The 24,988-nt window shown below is 38.1% G+C and overlaps 1 protein-coding gene across 1 annotated transcript in view; it reads left to right on the top strand.

Annotated features, from left to right (window-relative positions):
* Positions 1-891: 891 nt before the first annotated feature.
* The window catches only part of dph1 (diphthamide biosynthesis 1), a 78,737-nt gene continuing 54,640 nt past the window's right edge, over positions 892-24,988 (top strand). The window contains exons 1-3 of the mRNA XM_037776073.1: positions 892-1,048; positions 3,331-3,480; positions 17,748-17,811. Of these exons, the coding sequence (XP_037632001.1) occupies positions 997-1,048; positions 3,331-3,480; positions 17,748-17,811 (266 nt within the window). The 5' untranslated portion in view covers positions 892-996. The remainder of the gene's footprint in view (positions 1,049-3,330; positions 3,481-17,747; positions 17,812-24,988) is intronic.

The raw sequence follows: 24,988 nt of genomic DNA on the forward strand, positions 1-24,988 counted from the left end.
ATAACACGACTGACAAATTAGGCTATACTGTAATTCCATTTCATCATTATATTTTATATGTATTTTGTTTTTATAATTTAATATTATTAATTAATTTAATATGTATTAATTTTTAATACACTTTTATACTAAGCCTCACTAAATTATTTGTGCAACAAATCCCCTTTCCTCTGTTTTATTTCAATTTCAGATGTATTTATTTTTGTCAATCTTATTTGTTATTTTATTGAACATGTATGCACATATATGTGTATACATTTGGCTGCACAATATTTTAGTTTATTTAGATTTTTCCAATTTTATGTTTTATTATCATTAATTTGTTAATTTTTGTTTTATATATGTATATATATGTATATATATATATATATATATATATATATATATATATATAATTATTTTATTTTATTTTATTTTATTTTATTTTATTTTATTTTATTTTATTTAATTTTAGACATTGCACTTCAACCCATAGAACTATACCGTATCAGTATGGTCCTCTCCTTCTGTCCTGTTCAGTGTCCACTGACCTCTTCAGTTGATTGGTTTCGCCTTTCTCTTCCTCACATGTTTCATGTTTGTTTATTTTTATTTTTCATATGTTATGTTTTATTATCATTAATTTGTTTATTTTTGTTATATATAATTATTTCATTTTATTTTATTTTATTTTATTTTATTTTATTTTATTTTATTTTATTTATTTTATTTTATTTTATTTTATTTATTTTATTTATTTTATTTTATTTTATTTTATTTTATTTTATTTTATTTTATTTTATTTTGATTTTATTTTATTTTATTTTATTTTATTTTATTTTATTTTATTTTAGACATTGCACTTTAACCCATAGAAACGTATCGGTTTGGTCCTCTCCTCCTGTCCCGTTCAGTGACATCGATTGCATCGGTGCTCGACTTCTCTCCACTGACCTCTTCAGTCGATTGGTTTCGTCTTTCTCTTCCTCACATGTTTCATATTTGAAGGGAAGAAACATGGCTGCGACAACCAGTGAAGTCCAGATTGTTCCTGCCAAAAAGCCCACAGGTAAATAATAACGTCGAATATGACATATTGAACACAGCAGAAAGAGAGAAATACATCACTTCTATATATAGAGTTCTTTAGAGAGATCTGCTTTCCACGTGGATGAGGCGCAATAACTGTTAGCTGACACTCAGCTGTTCTCTGCACAACAACAACAACAACACAGCAGTCTGGCTATAATGCAAACAAGACAATGAGTAACGTTAACCACCTCCTGTCTGTTGTGCGTGGTGTTGAGTAACTATGTTCAGTACAATCCACTTACATGAGAAACATGAGCTCTTTAGCCTAATAGTTAGCATCCGTTCACTGTTGCTGTGATGTCTCTCCAGACTTCATGAGGCTGACAGATGAGTTTTGCATTAGATCAGCAGACTCTGTCACGACTTTTAAATCCCGTCTTAAAACTCACTTTTATATAGAATAGCTTTTCCAATCAGCTGAATTATTAGTCTGTTGTATGCTCGTGTGCTGATGTGTATATATGTGCATATGTAATTGTATGAATATGCACATGCTTGTTTCTTTATTTTCCCAGTCTGTTGTTTTTTATTTCATTATTTATGTTTCATTGTATTCTGCTGTCTGTGATGTGAATTTCCTTGGAAAGCATTTTGTGCTTTGGGTTTGTGTTTATGAAAGATGGTATGTTTCATTGTTATCAGACGTGCCATTCTCCCTGATTGCAGAAATACTTACCGTGCAAGTCACCGTTGAACGTCACATCCTAGATGATATGCATTTTTCCCAACATGATTTCACTCGATTGCATCATGTTGGCAAACGTTTTAATCAATCTGCACTTTAAACTGTTTCCACCAAATATACAAAGGAATTGGCATATCTCTATATTCTGTATATGGGAAACACTGATATATAGCACTAATATAACATGAGCTCGTTGCAGTGACTCCAGTTCTTAGCTGGCTCTTATTTTCTAAAGATAAACAGGAAGCCCTTATAGAGGCCAAAATGGTTTGAACTGTCTGTCAGGCAATTCCTTTCAGTCTTTTCCTCTCTGACTAGCAATGTCAAAAAGTCTCTTACTGCAGATCATCTCTATATATATAAGTGAGATGATGTAGTGCTACTGATAGAGGTTAATGGTGATGATGATCTTTGAGGCCCACATCTAAGAAGGGCCTACAGAAGATCTAATAGGAACGGACCTGAAAGGTCGTTATCTAATCTAGTTTATTGCATGTAAGAAGACACTTTGCAGGAGTTCTTAAAATGTTTTTTTCAGCCATTTGTAGAATAATGGCAGATGAAGCAGGAGCACCAATTGTGATTGACTGCATTTTTTTTATTGTTTTTTAATTTAGGTTTCAGATATTTTACTTGTGTTTCTTAAATGTATGATTCAAATAGTCTATGGCATTTACTTGGACTGTGCTGTGGCAATAGCTCAAGTCAATTGAGCAATTAAACTGTAATTGAGGAAAAAGAGAAACCGTGTCATCGATGTCTGGTGGCAAAGATTTATATAGAAAGTATTTCAGTGGCTACATGAATTATAAAAAAAAACTGCAGTGTGACTGTTTAACAATGTCTGAGTTATTTATTGAACTCAGCAGAGAGCCAGCCAAGTCGAATAAAATGGTGCAAAGTAATATAGTAGATAGATAGTCCCGCCGCCGTAAACAATGGAAGTGCAAGCCTATGAAAAAGTACCAATAACCACATACAAATGTGAATATTACTCTAAAAACAACTCATGCATGTATAACAAAAGGTAAATTAATAAAAAGTGCAGGTGCAGTCCTCAAATAAGATTGTCCATTGTGATCAAAACAATACTGCCTGTACTTGAGAACAAGTGGGGCTACATCAAGCTCAATCTCTGCTGGTAAAATCTGAGCAAAATCTATTCTATCTATATATCTATATATATCTATCTATATAAATTCTTTCCCATTTGAGCTGGAAACTACCCAGTAGCTTGTAGAAAAATGTTAAGATGCTACATGGACAATTTTCCTGAACTGTATTACCCCCCCCCCCCCCACATACACACACACCCACACACACACACACACACACCCCCCAAGGGCTGGTCTGAACTGTAGAACATGTCTGAAAACTGTTTTAAAGAGATGAGTCTAGCTTCATTTGGTGCAGAGTGACCTGTACTGATGGCTCCCGCTGAATAACTTTAACGTTATTATTTGACTGTGACCTTTTGCATGCTACCCTCAGTTACGTCTGAAAGACGTGGTGTCCTTGCTTAAACCTGCGTTCATCGTGTCGCTAACAGCTCAATCATTTAATTTTCTCCTCAGTGCGAGGACCACGGCGGGTAGCCAATCAAATTCCAGATGAGATCCTGCAAGACCCCGAGTTACAGGAGGCGATCAAAGCCCTGCCTGCAAATTACAACTTTGAGATCCACAAGACAATTTGGCGACTGAGACAAGCAAACTCTACAAGAGGTGAGTTCAGTCCTTTCTTTAATGCACTTGATTCATTTTGGGGAGAAACATGTACGATTTTAAATGAGAAGAGCAATTGAATAAGCTTTATTGCAAAGGTGAAATATGATCTGGATGGTCCTCACTTGAAGTGGCAGTAGGCAGAACGTTTTGACATTATTGGGCAAATTTTCCATAATAACCTTTCAGCATATTGAAATTAAAGTGTTCTGAGAGATAACTAGACTTCTGCACCTCCTCATGGCTCTGTTTTTTTAGGCTTTAAAAAATCTAGCCCGTGACAAGAGACTTTGGCCAATCCCAGGTCATTTCAGAGAGAGAGCGTTCCTATTGGCTGTACATTCAACGATGCAGCTGTCAATCACTCCTGAACTTCGATCAAACGGTCAAACTAGGCAGCGCTGATCAAATATGAATGAATATTCTGTTACTGTAATGACTATTTCTCTCCTCAAATGTTTTCAGAAACATCTTGTAGTGTACTGTTTAGCTGTAAAATGAGAAAGTTTGCTCCGGCTGGTGGGCGGTGCTTGGTATTTCCTCAACTGATCTCAACATGGGTCACAAACTTTCTCACTCAGGAGTTAAATCTAATCACAGCATAAGTTGCACAACTGAAGTTGCATTAGCTGAATTGGAGCAGAGGCTGGATGAAGTTGCTTAAAAGTAAATGATCTGCAATAGATAGTCTTTTACACAGCCAGTCTATGTAAGAGGAATAGTTCCAATTTATAATCATATTAACTAGCACAGATGGAGCACAAATTAACGTTTTTGTTAAAGGATCTCTATCCCCAAACCTGACACTGACAACAATTACACTCTGCCACCATACCCTTTGTCATCTTGATTAAAAAATATGTATTTTATGTCCATTAATGTCACCACAAGACACAACTAGCAGTAGATGAAGGTTCAGCACTGATGTGCTTTCCTTTGTACAGTTACTCACACCTCATTAACAACCGCTTTGAATGTTTAAAGAAGATTAGCAGTGCACAGTGAATGTATGAACACACATCCCGTTAATGGAATCTTATACCAAAGACAATGTGTTCAAGCATCCATTCAGAATACCATCCATGAGTGCATCTGTGCTTTGACCTACTTTACTGTACAATCTGTAACCTGCCAGGTTCACACAGGTTTATCCAGTGTTGTGACAAATCAAAAACAGACCCAGTTTCCAAAAGGCCATGTAGGTCATCCCACAGTGACTACACCTCTCAAATCCTACATCACTGGACAAATATTTAGCAACATACATCCAAAGAAATTAGTATGTATATTAGTGCTGACAAAGTTAACACGATAATAATGCATTAATGCAGATTCGTTTTAACGCCACTAATTACATTACGCATTACATTGCAGTTTTTAGGTTGTAGCGGGCTCAGTTTTAAAGGTAGAAGAAACTGGTATCATATAAAACTAGAAAAACCTAAGGAATACATTGGATTACCAACAACCATGTCATACTAGCTTGTCGGGAAGGAGGTTAAATAACGCTCTAAACTTACGCTTAATTTTGGAAAAAGGAAAAACTGGCATGGCCATTTCCAAAGGACTCCCTTGACCTCTGACCTCAAGATATGTGAAAGTAAATGGGTTCTATGGGTACCCACAAGTCTCCCCTTTACAGACATGCCCACTTTATGATAATCACATGCAGTTTGGGGCAATTCATAGTAAAGTCAGCACACTGACACACTGACAGCTGTTGTTGCCTGTTGTGCTTGAGTTTGCTATGTTATGATTGGAGCATATTTTTATGCTAAATGCAGTACCTCTGAGGGTTTCTGGACAATATTTGCCATTGTTTTGTGTTGTTAATTGATTTCCAATAATAAATATATACATATATTTGCATAAAGCAAGCATATTTGCCCACTCCCATGATGAGAAGAGTATTAAACACTTGGCAAATCTCCCTTTAAGGTACATTTTGAACAAATAAAAAACGTGCGATTAATTTGTGTTGAATCACGATTAACTATGGACAATCATGCGATTAATCGCAATTAAATATTTTAATCGATTGACAGCCCTAATATTTATGTGATGTATTTTTTGCCTATTCGTGGTGATGTGATTCAGAAAAAAATCCTTTTTTTTGTGTTGTGTTCACTCTCATGGGTCAGCATGGACACAAAAGTGAAGCAGAATGCTTTTCACAAGCACTTCCACGCGCATTGTGTTTTGGAGTTGGTTAACACTGAATTTGTGAGGGGGATGTGCTACGTTAGCCTTCTTTGATTTTCCCAGGAATTGTGTTATTGGCAGAGTTGGAAGGCTACGCTCAAATGTCTTCTCACCATCCATGCAACACAGATGTGTGTGTGTGTGTGTGTGTGCAGTTTAACTACAAGCAAATACAAGACATTGTATTTTTTGACCCATATTCAAAGCAGAACATGGCCTCATAAATAAGAAACGTTTCCAAACCAGTCTCAAGGTAAAAGGAGGAAAATATTCTATTTATTAACTACAAAACTGGGCAACAATTTCAGCTGCCTCCCTGACAAACTGTCCAGACGTCTTATCTTTTGTTGTGAAATCTTTTGTTCAATCTGGAGGTCATTTAAACTGATACAAGATATGGGTCACTTAAAAAAATAGCAAAGTTAAACAGAATCATCAGATCTGAGCAAAATTGTGAATTGAGTAGCAAGGCCTGCAGTGGGATTGTAGCCTCAGGACTAACTGAGTGTGGGCACAGTGGGAGGCTTCACTGACATCGATGTAGTGTATGCGGCGGTCTATGGCAACAGGCAAATCAGTTTTTGCTGCTCTGCAACTGACTGAAGTATCATTTGATGATAGTATTACATTGCTTTACTAGCCCTTATACCATTATTAGGTGATAATAAAAAACAGCTTTGAGGAGCTGCAGTCAGGCCCCTATTCATTTTACACTATCAAGGCTGAGCTGTTTTTCAAAATTACATATTCAGTCGGGGAACACAGAAGCAAATAAATTAGAATGGCTGTTGATGATGCGTAGTATTTCACTTTCACTATCTATTTGTAGAGGCATTAGGTAATACATCATTTGCAGGTTTTCATAAATTGAGTCTAATATTATAAAAACACACTCAGGACTAATCAGGTGGTTTGAACGCTTTTACTGAGAGTTCTGTGTTATGAACCTTATCAAGAGAAAGGCGCCTCATTTTAAAGGGGAACACCACCTGAATCCAGAAACCAGAGAAGGAAGTCTCAAACCTGTGATGTATAAAGTCTGGAGCTGCTCCATAGACAATGAATGGAGATGGATTTTGTGGACCCACAGAATGTTTGTCTTTTTTTTTCTATACCCAAATGAGCTTGCTATTGGCTGCCGTTCATGGTTTTGTTTTTTTGCATAGTAATAGGAGCAATTTGACACCTTTTAAAATAATGAAAGAGACAACAGTCTAATATTCATGTCTGCAGACACACTTGGTTTAAGTTGATAATAGTTTCTATTTTCTGTTGTACTGAAAATGTACAAAATTAAGTTTTGTGTGTCTGCATGCCTCAAAAATGTATCACTCATTTTACATAACAGTTGTCAGTCTTGCTCAGTATAAAACTGACAAAGACAAAGATTCAAGGATTTTTATGGATTGTGATTGAAATGTTTTAATATTTTTCACTTCAAGGATGGGTTCACATTTTTGGCTGGACTGCAGAGGGCCAGCCATACAAACGCAAAAATCTGTGTGAGTGACTGAGTGATGAAGATGCACGATTAGTTGGCTGTATTGAAGTTTCCTCATTGGCCGTTGCTTTTTCCAAATGAAAAGGCGGGGAACAGTACTTTGTTTACGTTTTCTTGGGGGCGTCTATCGATGCATTTCCACCAGATCCGATGACGGAGGGCGTCTCAACGCTTTCCATTCATTTCCTTTGGAAAGCAGGAGAAGCAGTCGCCCAGTGCATGGTGGGAGTGTTATGGCAGAGTTGGAGAGGGTCTCGTATTTGCATAAAGTTGAAAAATCTCAACTTTATACAAATGAGCCCTTCCAGCGCGAGGCGTCAGGTTCAGGAAAGTTAGACCAAGTTGTCAAACTAGGAGATCTAGTTCTAAAATGAAACAAGATTCAGCAATAGCACAGCCTATTTCTGCTTTTCAGAAGTACATTTTGGTGGATTGTTTAGACGGAATAACAGAAAGTTTACGAGCAGGCCGCCATGGCGTCCTCTGTTTGAAACGGCAAGCAGAAAACCAGGGACCAATCAGGTGCATTCAACGATCGGGTACGTCAGTGCTTGAACGGCCAGTTGAGTGGAGCAACGCGTCCCCTAGTGTCCTCGCCGGACCTGGTGGGCATATACTGCTGGATTTAACATGACAGACATGACCAATGACTATTTTATATAACAATTTAGCCACTAGTTCACGGACCATACACGGTCCAACCATATACTCGGTTTTCAGTGTTGTTTCATGTCTATCTTAAAATAATACTGACGTGCCCATACGTACATTTCAAGAGTCGCTGTAATTCTTCCTCTTTTCCATATTGGGTGCAAAGAGATCACTTCCTAAAGCAATTGCATTGTAAGTGATCAGTGACCGATCCAATAGAAGAGCTACTGTAGCTCAAATTGCTGAAAAAGTTAACGCTGGTTCCGATAGAAAGGTGTCAGAACACACAGTGCATCGCAGTTTGTTGCATATGGGGCTGCGTAGCCGCAGGCCGGTCAGGGTGCCCATGCCGTCCTCATGTTACGGCTGATCGGTGTATACAGTATATGGGCATGTGAGTATTGGTTTAAGCCAGACTTAAAAATGAGAACCTTTCATTAAGCATATGTACTTCATTTCCTGCCCTCATGCATTGTTACATGTATATTTTGACGTTTTGTCTTGCTTGGTGTTTTCAGTGAAGCAGGTCATGGCGTAGTGTTACAATGGCGGCCTTCAGCCTAAGAAAAAAGTCGTCCTTCACTAATGTAAATGTCATAATGTGTAGTCCTTCAGTCGATCCTGCCTTGGGTGGGAATATGCAGATGGCATACCAAGAGGATTGAATCATTTTTTCACCGTCCCTGTGGGGAGCGCATGGTTTTACCGCAGCTTGCTGGCTTTGCTTTTTTGTTGTGACCTTTTTTTTTTTATCAGAGATCATCCTCTCTCTCTCTCTCTGTCTCTCTGTCTCTCTCTCTCTCTCTCTGAACTCAGAGAGCATAACTCACCTCATCACCCCTGTCTCTCTTTGTTCCACTTTGTGTCCATCTGTTTCTTTGTCAGCCTTTGAACTCCTCTTGAGTCGCATACTCTGTGCTTTTGAAATAGAGGACTGAGACAGATACAGTAGAGTTTTATTTTAGCTGCCCAGCCTATTTTTTTTTTCAGTTTATAATAATCAAAAGCTTTGTGTTGTTTTGCCTGATTTTCTCATTTTAATCTAATTGTGTGTTGTTTTGATATAATCTGTTGCACATCTCAGCTCTTTACAAGAGCAGCTTAGTTGTTCTAACTGCTGTTGGCTGTCTTGATTACCGTCACACTTTTCAGTTAAGATAAAGACAACAAAAATGTAATTAGGTGATAATAACTAGCTGACTTGCATCTAGTGTTTTGTTTGTAGAGAATCAATTGTTTGAGTGACACCTGGAATAGGAATTCAGACCAACAAACGAACCAGATGGAGGTTCTTCAGGCTAGCCATTCACAAATAAGATGGAAGCAGTGTATTTTGGTGAAATCATGCTGATGTTTAGAACATACTGAATGTTTGGTAGAAACAAGTGGATTCACAATTTCCAGCCCTGGTTTAAGTTCATTACATTTAAACTATCATGTGTTTCCAGGTAATGATATTTGCCCTTGGTGTTTATTTTAGTAATAATATACCCATAAAGTTAAGAAAATACAGGCAGGTCTGCTTTTTTTAGTTTTGTTTAAAGGTGCATTGTGTAGGATCTGACGGCATCTAGTGGTGAGGTTGCAGATTGCAGCCAACTGAAAATTCTCCCATGTGCTAAGCGTGTAGGAGAACTATGGTGGCCGACGCAAAAACGTGAAAATGCGAATGGCCCTATTTAGAGCCAGTGTTTGGTTTATCCGTTCAGGGGCTACTGTAGAATCATGGTGGCCAGCTCCATGAAGAGGACCGCTCCCTATATAGATATAAATTTCTAAAAACACTTATTGTCAGGTAATTATACACTAAAGAAAACATACTTATTAATATAATATTCCATTTTCTGCCAATAGATCACCCTAAATGTTACGCACTGTTCCTTTAAGTAATCACCATATTGAAACTCGCTAGTTTCAAGTTTTCTTCAATACAGCATGATGTTCAGTTAATAAATTGTGGTCCCATTTTGAGTAAAATAGACGATAAAGCGGGATATCTTTAGGGTGTGGCTACCTTGTTGTTGACAGGTCGCTACCACGGCGTTGTCCAGTGTGGGTGTTGTTTGTGTTTTCGTCTTGAAACTTTAACCATTTCACAGTGTGTTTTCTGTTCATCAAAGGAAATTGTAACCTTTTTGGTCGCCTAAAAATGTCTTATTTAGTGTTCGGTTGTATTTAGCTCCACCCTCTATTGTTACTTTTGGTTGCAAAAAAACAAGATGGCGACGGCCAAATTGCCAAACTCGAGGCTTCAAAACGGCAGTCCACAAACCAATGGGTGACGACACGGTATTCAGTATATATATGTGTATATATATATGTATATATATATATAAATATACATATATACACTCACCGGCCACTTTATTAAGTACACCTTGCTAGTACCGGGTGGTCTTCTGCTGCTGTAGCCCGTCTGCTTCAAGGTTGGACGTGTTGTGCATTCAGAGATGGTATTCTGCATACCTTGGTTGTAACGAGTGGTTATTTGAGTTACTGGTGCCTTTCTATCATCTCGAACCACTCTGCCCATTCTCCTCTGACCTCTGACATCAACAAGGCATTTTCGTCCACACAACTGCCGCTCACAGGATATTTTCTCTTTTTCGGACCATTCTCTGTAAACCCTAGAGATGGTTGTGCGTGAAAATCCCAGTAGATCAGCAGTTTTTGAAATACTCAGACCAGCCCGTCTGGTACCAACATCCACGCCACGTTCAAAGTCATACCACGTCTAGATGCCTAAATGCATTGAGTTGCTGCCATGTGATTGGCTGATTAGCTATTTGTGTTAACAAGCGATTGAACAGGTATGCCTAATAAAGTGGCCGGTGAGTGTATATATATATATATATATATATACATATATATGAGCTAGACCAATACTGTATTTTCTAGGCAGATATCAATATTTAAGAGTAATGATCTGATAATGACATATTGGCCTTTTTCTTTTTACATAACCACACAAAGTAAACAACTTTTTATAAGGTGTGTTTGAAAAAATATGTCCAAGATATGTGCTGAACCAGCTGATTCATCAGTCAGCTCTAATGGAGATAACCATATGTGTTTCCTTCAGATAATAATCTTTGGCCCTTTGTGTTGTTTGAAAAATAATTTAACCAAATTAAGAGGCAACAGGTTATATGGCAATACCTATTTTCTTTTCAATTTGAGTTCTTAACTTGTCTTCACTCTTTCCATTTTATGATGGCCTTTGTCTTACAGCACTTTTTCAGCCTTGCACACAACTGCTAAATCTCATTAGGAAAAACAGAAGAATTAGACAAGACATAGAGATAAAGCCAAAGAAGGAAAACGCAGTACGGCCTTGAGTGTCTTGAGGGACCTTGAATTCATGAAAGTGTTCTCCTGCGAGGAATGTGAAATACCCGGGGAGTTGTTCTGTTTTCCAAGGTCTTCTCACAGCTAAACTGCAGACAATCAAAAAATTAGCACAGTTGACAGTTTCTCTTTAGATGTTCCTTGAGCTTCAACATAATAAGCAAGAACACTTAGTTTTCCTTTTAGTTTCAGCAGTTTTTTCCATGTTTCAGTTACTTTTATGAGAGGGTGCATGGGGTGTGGGGGAATGAGAGAAAAGTTGAAATGAAAGAAATTCTTAGAATCTTAAATTCACTTTTGAATTGAGGATTGCCTCAATGCCTATGTTACACATCAAATAAGTGGCTGGTGACTTGTTTTTTCCCCAATTAACTAAAGGTCCCTCTCTATATAGTCTCTTTGTGTATTCCCCAATCACAGAACAACTGTTCCCATTCATCCCCAAATACAAAACAACCAGTAAGCAGCCCAAGATGACCTTTTCTTCTCCATCCGAACAGTGTGTTCCTTTATGGAAATGACAGTGTAAAGCTCAAGCAGATCATAGTTACTCTCTACAGACTGGACTTGCATACTGTATGTGGATGTGTGTGTTTGCTGAATGTAGCCTTATTTGACTCTCTTTCGCTGCAAACTTACACGTGAATTCACGCTTGTGTACGTAAACACATACTGCTAGATACTATCCAAATATACACAATTCTTAAAAGATAACTGATAATAATAAGTCATAATAATGTGTTGGATTTTAAAAGGTTATTTAATTATTTCAGAATGTATAGGTTAATTTATGTATTATATGTATAAGTAAGGTTGGACGAAATATATAGTGCATAATGAAATACAACACAACTGCACTGCAAACTGCGTCCTCCAAAATGACCATAAAGTTGAACTGACACCTCTCTAAAATAGTTTCAACAAAAACTGCATATTATAATCTTAGTAAAGGTAGGAATTATTGCAGGACTGTGTATTGGACGGTATTAGTTTGAGCTACCTAATAAACTGGCAACTGAGTTCATTACATTTATTCCTATTATTATTTCATATATATTGGTATGTGTGAACACAGAAGACAGACATGCATTCAAAAGTAGGGATGCACCGATACGGATATTGGATATCGGGCCAATTTGTTGCTGCGTTAAAACGGTTTACACTTGAACTGTAATTCCTGTGAATTTTGAAGATGAACGTAGTCATTTCTTGCCCATGTTTTAACGTAATTTTAAGCCGAACCATGATGTGTTTTACTAAGCCTAACCGAATAGTTTTGTTGCCTTAACCTAACTAACTCATTTTGTGGCATTTTGGTTTTGTTGTTTCAATGTCATAGTCGTTTTAAGCCAAAATATTTTTGCAGTTTTTTTTACTAAACCTAACCAAGTAGTTTTGTTTTCTAAACGTAAGGAGTTTTATTTTTTGTTTTTTTCATTTACAACGTTAATCATGTGTTTAAAAATGTTTAAAACTGCGGCTGTAATCTGGGAGAAAATACATTTCCCTCAAAATGTATTTTTTGGTTATGCAGTTTAGTTGTATGGGAACGTCATTTTGTGGGAGACAGGGTTTGTGCATCCCTACTTAAAAGTAAAATAAATTCCAATTTATTCATATAGCTCCAAATCATAACAGAAGTTATCTCAGGGCACTTTTCATATAAAGCAGGTCTAAACCATACTTTTCACATTAGTATTTACCCAAGAGAGAGAGAGCGAGAGAGAGAGAGATGTAATCTACTACAGGATAAACCCTATATATAGCCCTATTCTAGTCTTCCCAGCCATAACCCCCCCTTTGAAAATTCTGAGTAATCCCTTGGCTTTGTCCGTTCAGTCTGCCGTTCACTGATAAATTGGTCTTTCCAGCACTTTCTTAGTTTACTGCCTGTCTTTGATTGTTAACATAATCCCACATGTGGCTTTCTTGCTACCTGTACTGCCCGTATTGTTACATAGGTATGTCATGTAACAGCATCATTAGATGATTGGTGTTTGACAAGCTACATGTATGTATCAGAGGTCAACATTAAGTGACGATAAGAAATCTTCCACACTTGTTTCTTGGAGTTGTTAGCTGTCTAAACATGTGACGTCTGAAGCCGTTAAATTAACTCCTCCTGTCTCATTTTATGTCTGTGTGGTTGAGGTTCTCTGCTCTGTGGGGGCAGGAATGCACTTCCAAAGCTAGAAGCAGCTCATCATTCTTGCGTGAAAACTCAAACATGCATTCAAACAGCCAGTCTCACCTCCAGCATCGAACTCACCTTTCACCGGGGGCAGCAGATGGAGAAAGCTCTTTGCTGCTGTCAGCTGTGGCAGAGGTGTGCTCCGAAACCTTTCTCTGTTAATAAACTTGCCCTTTTCTAGGTAATGACCTGTCTCTCACTGTCTGCATGAGCGCTTTGTGATCCCTTAACCTTTCATCAGTAAGAAGTGCTCTCGCTCCTCCTCTCCACACTGCCCCATCTATCACTCCATCTCATGGCCATCCACCCTCAACCTCCTAGGCCTTTTGTCTGTCCCAGCTTTTATTGTTTAATGCTGTCTGGCCTTGAAGTCTCTGAAATTGTTTCAGGCCTAGTCATGTGAAAACGTTGCGCTGAATTCAGCGTCTTTCGAATTGTAAGTGTCCACTGAGACGTTGATGGATTTATTGAAGTAAGGTGCGGCAGAGTTTGACTGGAAGAAAATGTCATGGTTGATTGAAACAAAGCCTTTTGTCTCCGGGTGCTTGCTCCATGTGCATGACATGGTGACTGGGATTTTACACTGAACTGGTACACACCTTGTGAAAGCATGTTTGTGATCATATCGTGAAATGTACATAAATTACTGCTTCACAAAGGGTAAATGGCAAAAGGGGAAGTGTTGACAGAAGGCTTTGCTGATACACAAACAGTGTTGTATAATATAATCCTAAAAGGTAAACCACTAAACAGCAGAACCCTGTATTTCACAATTACAAACAGACAAAATCACAAAAAACAGCTAAAATATACATTATAATAAATCAATCTTCTATCATTATGTGTATTTAAAAACATTAGTTATTACTTCTCATTGAAGATAAGGAATTCCTTTCACATTATTTTTCTCAAAAGATGTGTAATGTATGTGTGAAAGGAATCCCTTGTCGCCAATTCAAATAAATGTTTTTTCTTGATTTAAATGACCAATAATCTTGATGCAAGACAAATGCTATTCTCTATATTGCTATTCTATACATTTGTTGATAAAAAAATGAAATTGAATTTCGATTTATCAAAAGCTGTTTTTTTTCCTCTTGGTGGGAAGCGTTTTTGTTCATTGGAATCTTTGTGGAAATAGTCAACTAATGGATCAGTCAATTCGTAGGCAGTTAATCGGAAAGTATTTTTAGAATTGATTAAAAGTTGATGTTATTAATCAAACAAAATTGCTTAAACATTTTCTGGTTCCTGCTTCTCAAACTACTTTTCTCTGCTGAAAATTGATATTAAATATTAAATATATTGAATGGGCCTCTGGGAAATATTTTTTTTTAACAATTCTCTGATATTTTATACACCACTCATAGACGTACTCTGTTGTAGTCGGCGCCTGGTTCAGTCTGTCATTTGCTAAGCGATAGTTATACATACATACATACATACATACATACATATATACATACAAATGTCTTACCTAGATATCAAGAGAGGAACAATTCCTAGTCCGTAACGTAAACACGATTCCAAGCAGTTGCAGTTGTTGATGATTTAACCCTACCGACCGGTTAAGAGTAGTGAGGAGTCGGTGGTCAATAACAGTATAAAAAAGTCAATAAAATATGTTTTTCAAAAAGTGTTAATCACCGCAACCATGAGAGGTCCTTGAGCATACAGTGATAAATGAATATCATCAATATTAGGCTGATGGGTCCAGTAGTGTGCGAGATAAGGCGTGGACAGACAGACAGATGCACACACACACACAATCGAACACATAATCTCCTCAGGCTACCCCCGGTAGAGCGAATTAATTGAAAAAATAATCTACAGATTTATTGATAATAAAATAATCATCATGCAGCTTGAATCGGTATAAAATGTTACACTCTGCATTTAAATTTGCCGACCAAAATGACGAAAATAGGGAAATTATTATTATAAGGGGGTGAGCCATCTCACAGCACCATATTTGCTTTCCTTATTAATCTCCTCTCTGTCACTCTCATCTTTTCCTTCTCAACCACTTCACGCTCTGATTCCTGTTCTGTTATTCCTTGCGGGGCTACACTTGACATCATCAATATCTTATTAGTCTCTGATACCGAGATGTCGTCATGTTTATTTGATGATGCGATGGCAGGATTAATGTATACTAAATCATGGATTCTCGATCTACCAAATAATATAGGATCTTTAATGTAAAAAAATCACAAGGCACATCTCATAAGAAATTCCCAAAAGACATTCATATTTTCATCTACTTTGAATTCCAAGAAAAAAATGATGATATTATCCTTAAAGGAAAGCTTAAAAGGTGCAGTTGAGTTTGTCTGAAATGAGGACGCTGAAACATTTTGATTGGTGTCGATGAAAAAACTCATACAGTTATCTTTATTTATAGAAATGTATAACCAAAGCAGTTGAAGTCATGTTAAACAATCCTGTAAGGAAACAAAAAATAACAGATTGAATGATGTAAAAAGAAAAGATATCTGGTCCAGCAGATACTAAGAGACTTATGTAACCATAGATTCAGAGCAATAAAACAACAATAAACAAAAATGAAACAATAAAATAAAATTTAAGAAAAGCCCTTACATTAAAATGAGTTTAAAGAAGGATTCCAAAGGGAGCATTGATTTACACTAGCGGATTATCTTAAGGTTCAATCTTAATAACAACGCTCTCTGTTACCTCTTTGGTGTTTTAAAATGGTCAGATATTCTGTTGATTAGATTCCTTTTCTTTCTCAGAGGCTTAATTACATCATCTTGTTTTCAGAAACTCATACTTTTTTATTTGAGCTTATTCATTTCAAATCCCCAGCACTCATATTTGTGTTGATCTCATACTTTACTTTATTATTAACAGTAAGGATGCTCCGATCAGGATTTTTGGGTCGATCACCGATTGCTGGAAGCAGTATTGGCCGATGACGATCACGAGGGCTATATGAAGACTTCTATTTAACGTGTAGCATTATTTATCTATTTAATTACAACATTGTATTAAGTATTCAAATCGACAACGGTGTCTTTTTGGCAGGCAGCATGTGCAACATATTCCTCTCTCTCTCTCTCTTTCTCTTTCTCATAGTCCCTTTTACACAGAGATCTATCAGTACTGCTGTGAAGAAGACCCCTCATTGCTGTTCATTCAACTCCGATCAAACGGTCACACTAGGCAGCGCTGATCAAATGAATCACTATTCTGTTACTGTAATGCCTATTTCTCTCCTCAAATGTTGTGGCAAGGCTCCAGCTCGGCTCTGATTAGTTGTTTTCTTCCGGTCTGTGAAATCTTGCAGATGCCATTAGGAGCACCGGAGGACACAGAGGCACCACATGATTTCTTTTAGATTACCTGTCTCATCCATTACTGTCAGGATATAGTGACCGTTTCATAAAAATACGTTTTTGTTTAATCATATTTGCTCCAATTCGACCCACTGCTGCTTTAATTATGAGTTACATAGGAAACACATTCCTTTGCTCATTACAAACTTCCTTTAATATACCAGCATCTGCTTAGTGGAGAATCTTTCATGCAATACTGATCCCTGTATTTACATTACCGGCAAACTCAGCAATCTCACACGACATCTCCAGTCGTCATTTGCGTGATTTTTCTTTAGAGATATATGCATAAAGGAAAAGGGCCACACTTCACTGATTGCAGGCAGAGTGCAGTCGAGGTGCTTCCAGGCCCTTCTGCCTGTTTGATAAAAAAAACATGCCCGTCTCTTGATGCGGAGTGAGTCTGAAACGAGGCACTTAGTAAATCCTGCCCTGAACAACTTTTTTTTTTTTTTCCATTGGTTCATCTCAGTTGGTGTTGCACATCATAGTAGGTCTCCTGTTGTCAGCATGCAACACCACCAGCAGGACCAAAGGTTGTTAATTGGTTGCTTGATTTCAATTTTATAGCCGTCCCGTCAGTTTCCCATATTGAATTCTAGCTTTGAGACATAAAGTTGTGTGAAGATTGGGAAGGAGGGTGGGGTGGTGTGTTTTTGTGTGTTTCAGTAGCAAAGAGAGTGAAAGTGTGACTCACAGCGCCAGTGGCAGGCTTAGAGACAGACAGGGAAAAGAGAGAGTTTAATGGCTCCGTACAAGCCATGAGCTGTTGAGATAGAGCTGTGGTGATTGGTTTGGACTATATTTCCAACAGCCCGACGCTTGCTAAAATAAACCAACAGTACTACCGTGGCAGAGGGGAAATTACCCTGAAATGTCACTATTTGCTGTCAGCGGAGCACTCTGAACCAGTTGCAGAGGCTATGTATAACCACGCTGTCCAGGATTTATTAAATAACATGTTGCCGTCACTCTAACGCAAGTAACTTTTCTGTTTTCCGCTCTCTCTCTCCAGTGGCTCTGCAGCTTCCAGAGGGCCTGCAGATGTTTGCCTGTGTCATCGCTGACATCATTGAGAGGTAAGGTGGTTATTTTTGATCGCTCAAGTCATTTGAGTGTCTATGAGCAAAGGAAAAAGGTGTAAAAGTCGAGCCAGCCAGAGTACCAACTTTAACTGCCGGTGCTCATTAGGAGAGAAAGAGCTTTATCGTAATTCCCCGCCTTTCGACTCAATCAGGGATTCAGCAGAAAATGAGACAAAATTACACTGTTTTAGGACAGAGCAGATATCACAGCTTCCCTTGCTCACGGTCGGAGCAGGGAAGAGATATTATTCTTGTTAATTACATCTTGTTTCAGTTTGCATATGCCCTATTGCACACCGGCACTCTATCACACAGACACCACAAAGTTCTGCAGTGAGAAGTGCTTCAGCATTAAAGTGCTCTTTTATACTACGCTGTGGTTTGGCCTACACTGTGATAAATAACATTTCTGCTTAGTTAATAGAAATGCACATTCTGAAAAAAAAACTTTTATGTGTGGGCTGCAATGAAGCACAAGAGAAATCGTCTCTTTTTCCATTTTTCTCCCCGGGATGTGTCTCCGTGGTCTCATTGTACCTTCAGTTGGCCTCCTGTTTCTCAGGAGCTCTGTCCGCTAAGTGTTTTCTCAGAGAAATCGGCTGCTATTCATTAAACACCCAGAGTGGATTCTTTTCTTAGGTGTTTAGTCGATACTAACCGGATTAAGAGGTGGACAAGATGAAGAATAGAGTGGCGGGAGCTGCCATAAACTTTTCAGGCTGGGCGGATATTTGATTTCACACAGGAAACCTGGCTCGCATCAGTTTGACTGTATTATTGTGTTCTTCATGTTTTATATTACTGTGCCATGACACATTTATTTACTAGAGCTGCAATCAATGAAAATGTTTAATTGCGATTAATCACATGATAGTCCATAGTTAATTGTGATTAATAATTTTTTTACCTGTTCAAAATGTTCCTTAAAGGGAGATTTGCCAAGTATTTAATACTCGTATCAACATGGGAGTGAGCAAATATGCTTGCTTTATGCAAATATATGTGTATATTTATTATCAGAAATCAATTAACAATGCAAAACAATGACAAATAGTGTCCAGATACCCTCACAGGTACTGCATTTAACATAAAACATTTGCCTATTATATAAATGATAAAACTTCTTGCTAAAAGAAGTGTTGGGAAAGTGTTCTGTCTTTCTCCCTTGCCTCAACTCTTTTATCTATCTCTTCCATACTCCATCATTTTGTTCGTCATTTCTCCAGCTGCATTAGACCTCTATCGTTTTATCTTTACAGTCAATTCTATTTTTTTTTATCACAAGAAAGATGATAGAGTGAAATCTTGATGATAGTGTCTGGTCTTATCAGTCCTGCTGCTATCAGTCTTGAGAGCTATACCACCGTTTGCTGCACGGCTTTGAAATCGCATTCCACATTTATATGTTTGAATCGCCACTGTCCATCACAGCGTCTGCGAAATCGGCCCCCATCTCTTCTAATGAGAGCAATTAGCGGACATTAATTGCTTTTCTCACTGTCTTCATACCAAGTCCTCTATCGCTCATCCCTCTGTATTTTCCACCTCTCTTCAGCATCCACACCATTTCTCCCCCAGACTGCGGCAGAGAAGATGTTTCTCACGGTTTCCCTTCATTAGCTCCTGCTATATAGTTTCCCTTAAGCTATGTTGCATCTGTCTGCGCTGTCTTACCATGTAAGAATTCTCTTTGCAATTTTAGTCTTTCCAGATTTAACAGATGGGTTCTTTGAATCCTGGATGAACATCAGAGCCTCTGTGAAGTACAAAATGACTTCCCATCTTGTGCACAGACTTGACATGTTGAGTATATAATATGAATGACATCAGCTGAGTTTGAGTATTATTGTCTCCCTATGAAATAACAAAGATCTTGACAAATTCAATGATGGATAAACATGTTGGGCAGCTGTGGCTCAAGTGGTAGAGTGGGTCGTCCACTAATCGCAAGATTGGCGGTTCAACCCCTTACTCCTCGAGTCCACATGTCGAAGTGCCCTTTGGGCAAGATACTGAATCCCGCTGGCTGTGCCATCAGTGTATGAGTGAATGAGCATTAGTTTAGATCCCGATGACGGGTGGTACATCGTATGGCAGCCTCTGCCATCAGTGTATGAATGTGTGCAAATGGGGTAATTGTTGGCATGTATTGTAAAGCACTTTGATTGTTTGGAAGACTATAAAGGCGCTATGTAAATGCAGTCCATTTACCATTTACATATTGGTAAATTTCATCTAGGATCATAAAATCGCAACGACATTATTAGGCGACCAAAATGTTACAATTAACTTTCATGATCTGAAAACACACTGTGAAAGGGTTAAAGTTCGAAAACCAAAACACAGACAACACCCTGACCGGACAATGTGAATGCCGTGGTTGTGACCTGTCAATCACAAGGTAGCCATCTCCTAAAGCATACGCAGCTTTATGGTCTATTTGACTCTAAATGGGACCATAATTTACTAAATGAACATCATGCTGTATTGAAGAAGACTTGAAACTAGCGATTGAGACCATAAACTCATGTTTACAATGTTTACTGAGGTAACAAATCAAGTGAGAAGTAGGCTCATTTTTTCATAGACTTCTATACAATCAGACTACCTTTTGCAACCAGAGGAGTCTCCCCATGCTGGCTATTAGAAAGAATGCAAGTTTAAGGCACTTCAGCATTGGCTTCGCTTTACAGACCCGGAGGTTGCCTACTGGTCTACACCCAAAGGATGGGAAGCTGCAGTGTATGGTTTAGCCCAAAAGCCTGCATGTAATGGCACCCGAGATGTCCAGTTGTCTTTGACTTTGATATTGTGAACCTGCCTGACTGAGAATCTTCTGAGACATACGTTGCTGATGTGATGGCCACAAGAAGGGTATTTTAAGTTGACAGTCACGTCACGTCTAAAGGGCTTATCGGACGAATTTAAGGTCAACACCATCCGGTGGCTCCAGTCCTCGCCGTATGATCTTTGATCCTGATGTGGGGATGGAATTGTAACATTTGTAAGGGGGAACTAAAGGAACTTAAGGTCTTGGTTCAAGTCTATTTTCACTTCATACTGTAACCGGATAGATAGTGCCCTAGAAGGCAGAAATTTCCTGATAACGATCTCAACACAGGAGCTCAGAATTTGGCTGATCCCTTCAAAGGTTTAACCTGCAGGTGAACGCTGTATGTTTGTGGTTGTTTAATCTGCCCCCCTGATGAAACTGCTTGTTGGGGAAGAAACCAAGATGTTCTGCTGAGAAAGAAGCCTGTCAACAGCTCTATCTACAAAACAAAAAAAAAGGAAGAATGAAATAACTCCCAACACAAGTATCACATAGAACAATGATCACAAGATAGAGAATGTGAAATATTTAAATTAGACTTTGCAGCTACTACCATTTCATAGCACTTTATTGTGGCAGCAACAAAGCCAACTGTTCCATTGATGAGAATGCTGATCCTAATGTGGATCTAGCATAGGATTGGATGGTGGTGTTTGGAGAGAGTTAGTGACAGTAACTTTTGAATGTTGGCGCAACAGAGCTTATGTTGAGGGTTTACCAGAGGTCCAGGAGTTGGGCGGCTCTGCTATCACCATCACTGCCACAGTCCCTCGTACTCTGGGGTCAGGGCTGAGGTCCATATCAAAATGGGGATGAAAGGACTAAGCTGCCCTCAGAGTAAGGCGCTTCAGTGGGAGGGACTGTTAAGTCTTAATGAGGACAAGCTGCTCTGAATTATTGCCATGCTGCAGTTAATGCACTTAGGGCAAAACATACACCCTTTACATATGCACACTTTTACAGTGTAGCATGCTTAAAGTGATAGGCACTACTTTTCTCTTGCTCTGTTTGTCTGTCCATCTACTAATCATCTTTTTTGTCTTGGCATCTGTCTTCCGCCGTTACAACCAGGGAAAAAGAAGGGGTCTAGCACTCACATTTCCAATAAAACAGCCCCACGCACTATAGCCTCCAAAATGACCTTAGAGTAGAATCAACACATTTCTGACTTAAAACTTTTAAAAAGAATTAAACCCCAAAATAGGATACGAATAAGAATAATAATAAGAATACGTCAATAACAAAATAAGATAAATTAAATGAGCAATGGATTACTTTTCAACTTTTCCCTACCTAGCGTTTCCAAGTGTTATTATTGGTGGAGCCGCTGTCGCAAAGATAACCGTAACACTTATTATTTATTTCAGTGTGTTTCAATTATTAAATTGAACAGTGTCCTCGCCCAGCCGCCAAAATCCAGATGAGGGACGCTCTTCGTCTTCAGTATTACCATGCACTCACAGCTTCGCCAGAAGTAGCGAGTGATTTGTGGGTACATTGTACCCAGGGAAACACATTATTTATGAGTTTAAAGGTTCATTGTTGATGTTGAGTATAGTAGTTTGATTTTTTTGAAAATTCCTGAAGAACCTACTATCTAACCCTACACCCTTGGCCTTGAAAGTGATCATTAAAATATACATTAAAACATACATAACTTTAAAACATATATGTATCTGTAGAGATGCTAAGATGTGGGTTAAGATGGTGTACTTCCTAAAGCTAGGGCTCAGTCCAAGGCTGTTTTATTTAATTAGATTATATTTAGGTAGATACCTTTTATAGTTGGCAAATCAATAGAACTCCATAACATTCCTGGATTTTAACATTTCATTACTAACTTACAGTTGTTTTCATACATAATAATCCATATTTTATATTAGTTTTCCATTGATTCTGTGCAGACTACAGAAACCTGAGCACCTTGAGATGGGAGCCCACTTGATACCTTAAAGTAGATTGGTCTGTACACTTAATTCCTCTGAAGCCCGCCATCTAAATAACCATGTCACAATATGTAAAGCAGTATTCCATGTATTACACTGCCATCCTCCTTAATCCGATTCTCTCAGTTCCATTTCATTCTTCACTCTCTCCGCATTGACATTGTCAGTAATTCAAAGACATATGAACTCTGCTTTCACAAGTAAACAAAAGAAAAAGCTTTCAGAATTGGTAACTTGTGCAGGCAGGGCGATGATGCATGTGCTGTCACTGTACCATATGTTTTATTGCCTTTGATGGTATGCCAGCTGCCTCGTCCTAGCTTTGAAAGTATCTTTTATGAAGTTACTTCAGTATTTACTGCTGCTGCTTTTTGGAAAGTGGGGGGATATAAAGAGAGTAGCAAAACGCAGGGGGCGTGGGGATGTTACCGCGTCCCCATCCTGAGGACAGCACTAGCATTTAATGTTCCCTCTCTGTTCTCCTGGCACAAAAACCCTGGGACTCTACATGGAGATGTTGCCTTGTAACCTATTCCGAGGTCTTGTTCCCTGATGTTTGGTGGTTAAACGGCAAATTTGCTGAGCACACAAGGCCAAAGGGCTCCTGCTATTGAAGCAAAAACCAATGAAACACTCCTTTCTCTGACTGAAAAGGAGTCCCCACTCTATTTATCCTAGATCATAAGACACAATATACTCGTTTTAATAGTGCTATTGTTTTATTGTCTGTTTCTAATATATGTAGCCAGGGCTTCCTATAAAGCCGTATTGATGCTGAGTGTAATAAAGTAAATTGAATTGGCATTTTATTATGAAACAAGCCTTCACTGCAGTTTAAAAGGCACAGACGAGCTTTAAACGACAAATTACACCAACATCTTTAATTGGCAGATGAAAAAAAACTCCTATATCTGGGTGCAAAGAAGATAGCACTCTGTCCTACAAGTCTTCATCAATACAGCATGATGTTCAGTTTATTAATTGCGTCCCATTTTGAGTAGAATAGACGATAAAGCGGGATATCTTTAGGGCGTGGCTATCTTGTGATTGACAGGTCGCTACCATGGCGTTGTCCAGTCTGGGTGTTGTTTGTGTTTTTGTCTTACAACTTCAACCATTTCACAGTGTTTTCTGTTCATGAAAGGAAATTGTTACCTTTTTGGTCGCCTAAAATGTCTTATTTAGTGTTCGGTTGTATTTAGCTCCACCCTCTATTGTTACTTTTGGTTTCAAAAAACCAAGATGGCAACGGCCAAATTGCCGAACTCGAGGCTTCAAAACGGCAGTCCACAAACCAATGGGTGACGTCACGGTATACAGTATATGTATATGTATATGTATATATGAGCTAGACCAATACTGTATTTTCTAGGCAGATATCAATATTTAAGAGTAATAATCTAATAATGACATATTAGTATTTTTTTTTTACATAAACACACAAAGTAAACAACTTTTTATAAGGTGTGTTTGAAAAAAAATTGTCCAAGATATGTGTTGAACCAGCTGCTTTCATCAGTCAGCTCTAATGGAGATAACCATATGTGTTTCCTTCAGGTAATAATCTTTGGCCCTTTGTGTTATTTGAAAAATAATTTAACCAAATTAAGAGGCAACAGGTTATATGGCAATACCTATTTTCTTTTCAATTTGAGTTCTTAACTTGTCTTCACTCTTTCCATTTTGTGATGGCCTTTGTCTTACAACACTTTTTCAGCCTTGCACACAACTGCTAAATCTCATTAGGAAAAACAGAAGAATTAGACAAGACATAGAGATAAAGCCAAAGAAGGGAAAAAGCAGTACTAGAAAAGTTGAAATGAAAGAAATTCTTAGAATCTTAAATTCACTTTTGAATTGAGGATTGCCTCAATGCCTACGTTACGCATCAAATAAGTGGCTGGTGACTTGTTTTTTCCCCAATTAACTGAAGGTCCCTCTCTATATAGTCTCTTTGTGTATTCCCCAATCACAGAACAACTGTTCCCATTCATCCCCAAATACAAAACAACCCCCCCCCCAGTAAGCAGCCCAAGATGACCTTTTCTTCTCCATCCGAACAGCGTGTTCCTTTATGGAAATGACAGTGTAAAGCTCAAGCAGATCATAGTTACTATCTACCGACTGGACATGCATACTGTTTGTGGATGTGTGTGTTTGCTGAATAGAGCCTTATTTGACTCTCTTTTGCTGCTGATTCAAACGTGAATTCACGCCTGTGTACGTAAACACATGCTGCTAGATACTATCCAAATATACACAATTCCTAAAAGATAACTGATAATAATAAGTCATAATAAAAATCATCAGCGTTCAGTTGTACTTTGCTCCATTCTCTCGTGTCACTTCTGGTTGCAAAAAAAACAAGATGTCAACAGCCAAAATGTCAAAC

The sequence above is a fragment of the Sebastes umbrosus genome, chromosome 7 (assembly GCF_015220745.1).
Source record: "Sebastes umbrosus isolate fSebUmb1 chromosome 7, fSebUmb1.pri, whole genome shotgun sequence".
NCBI lineage: Eukaryota > Metazoa > Chordata > Actinopteri > Perciformes > Sebastidae > Sebastes > Sebastes umbrosus.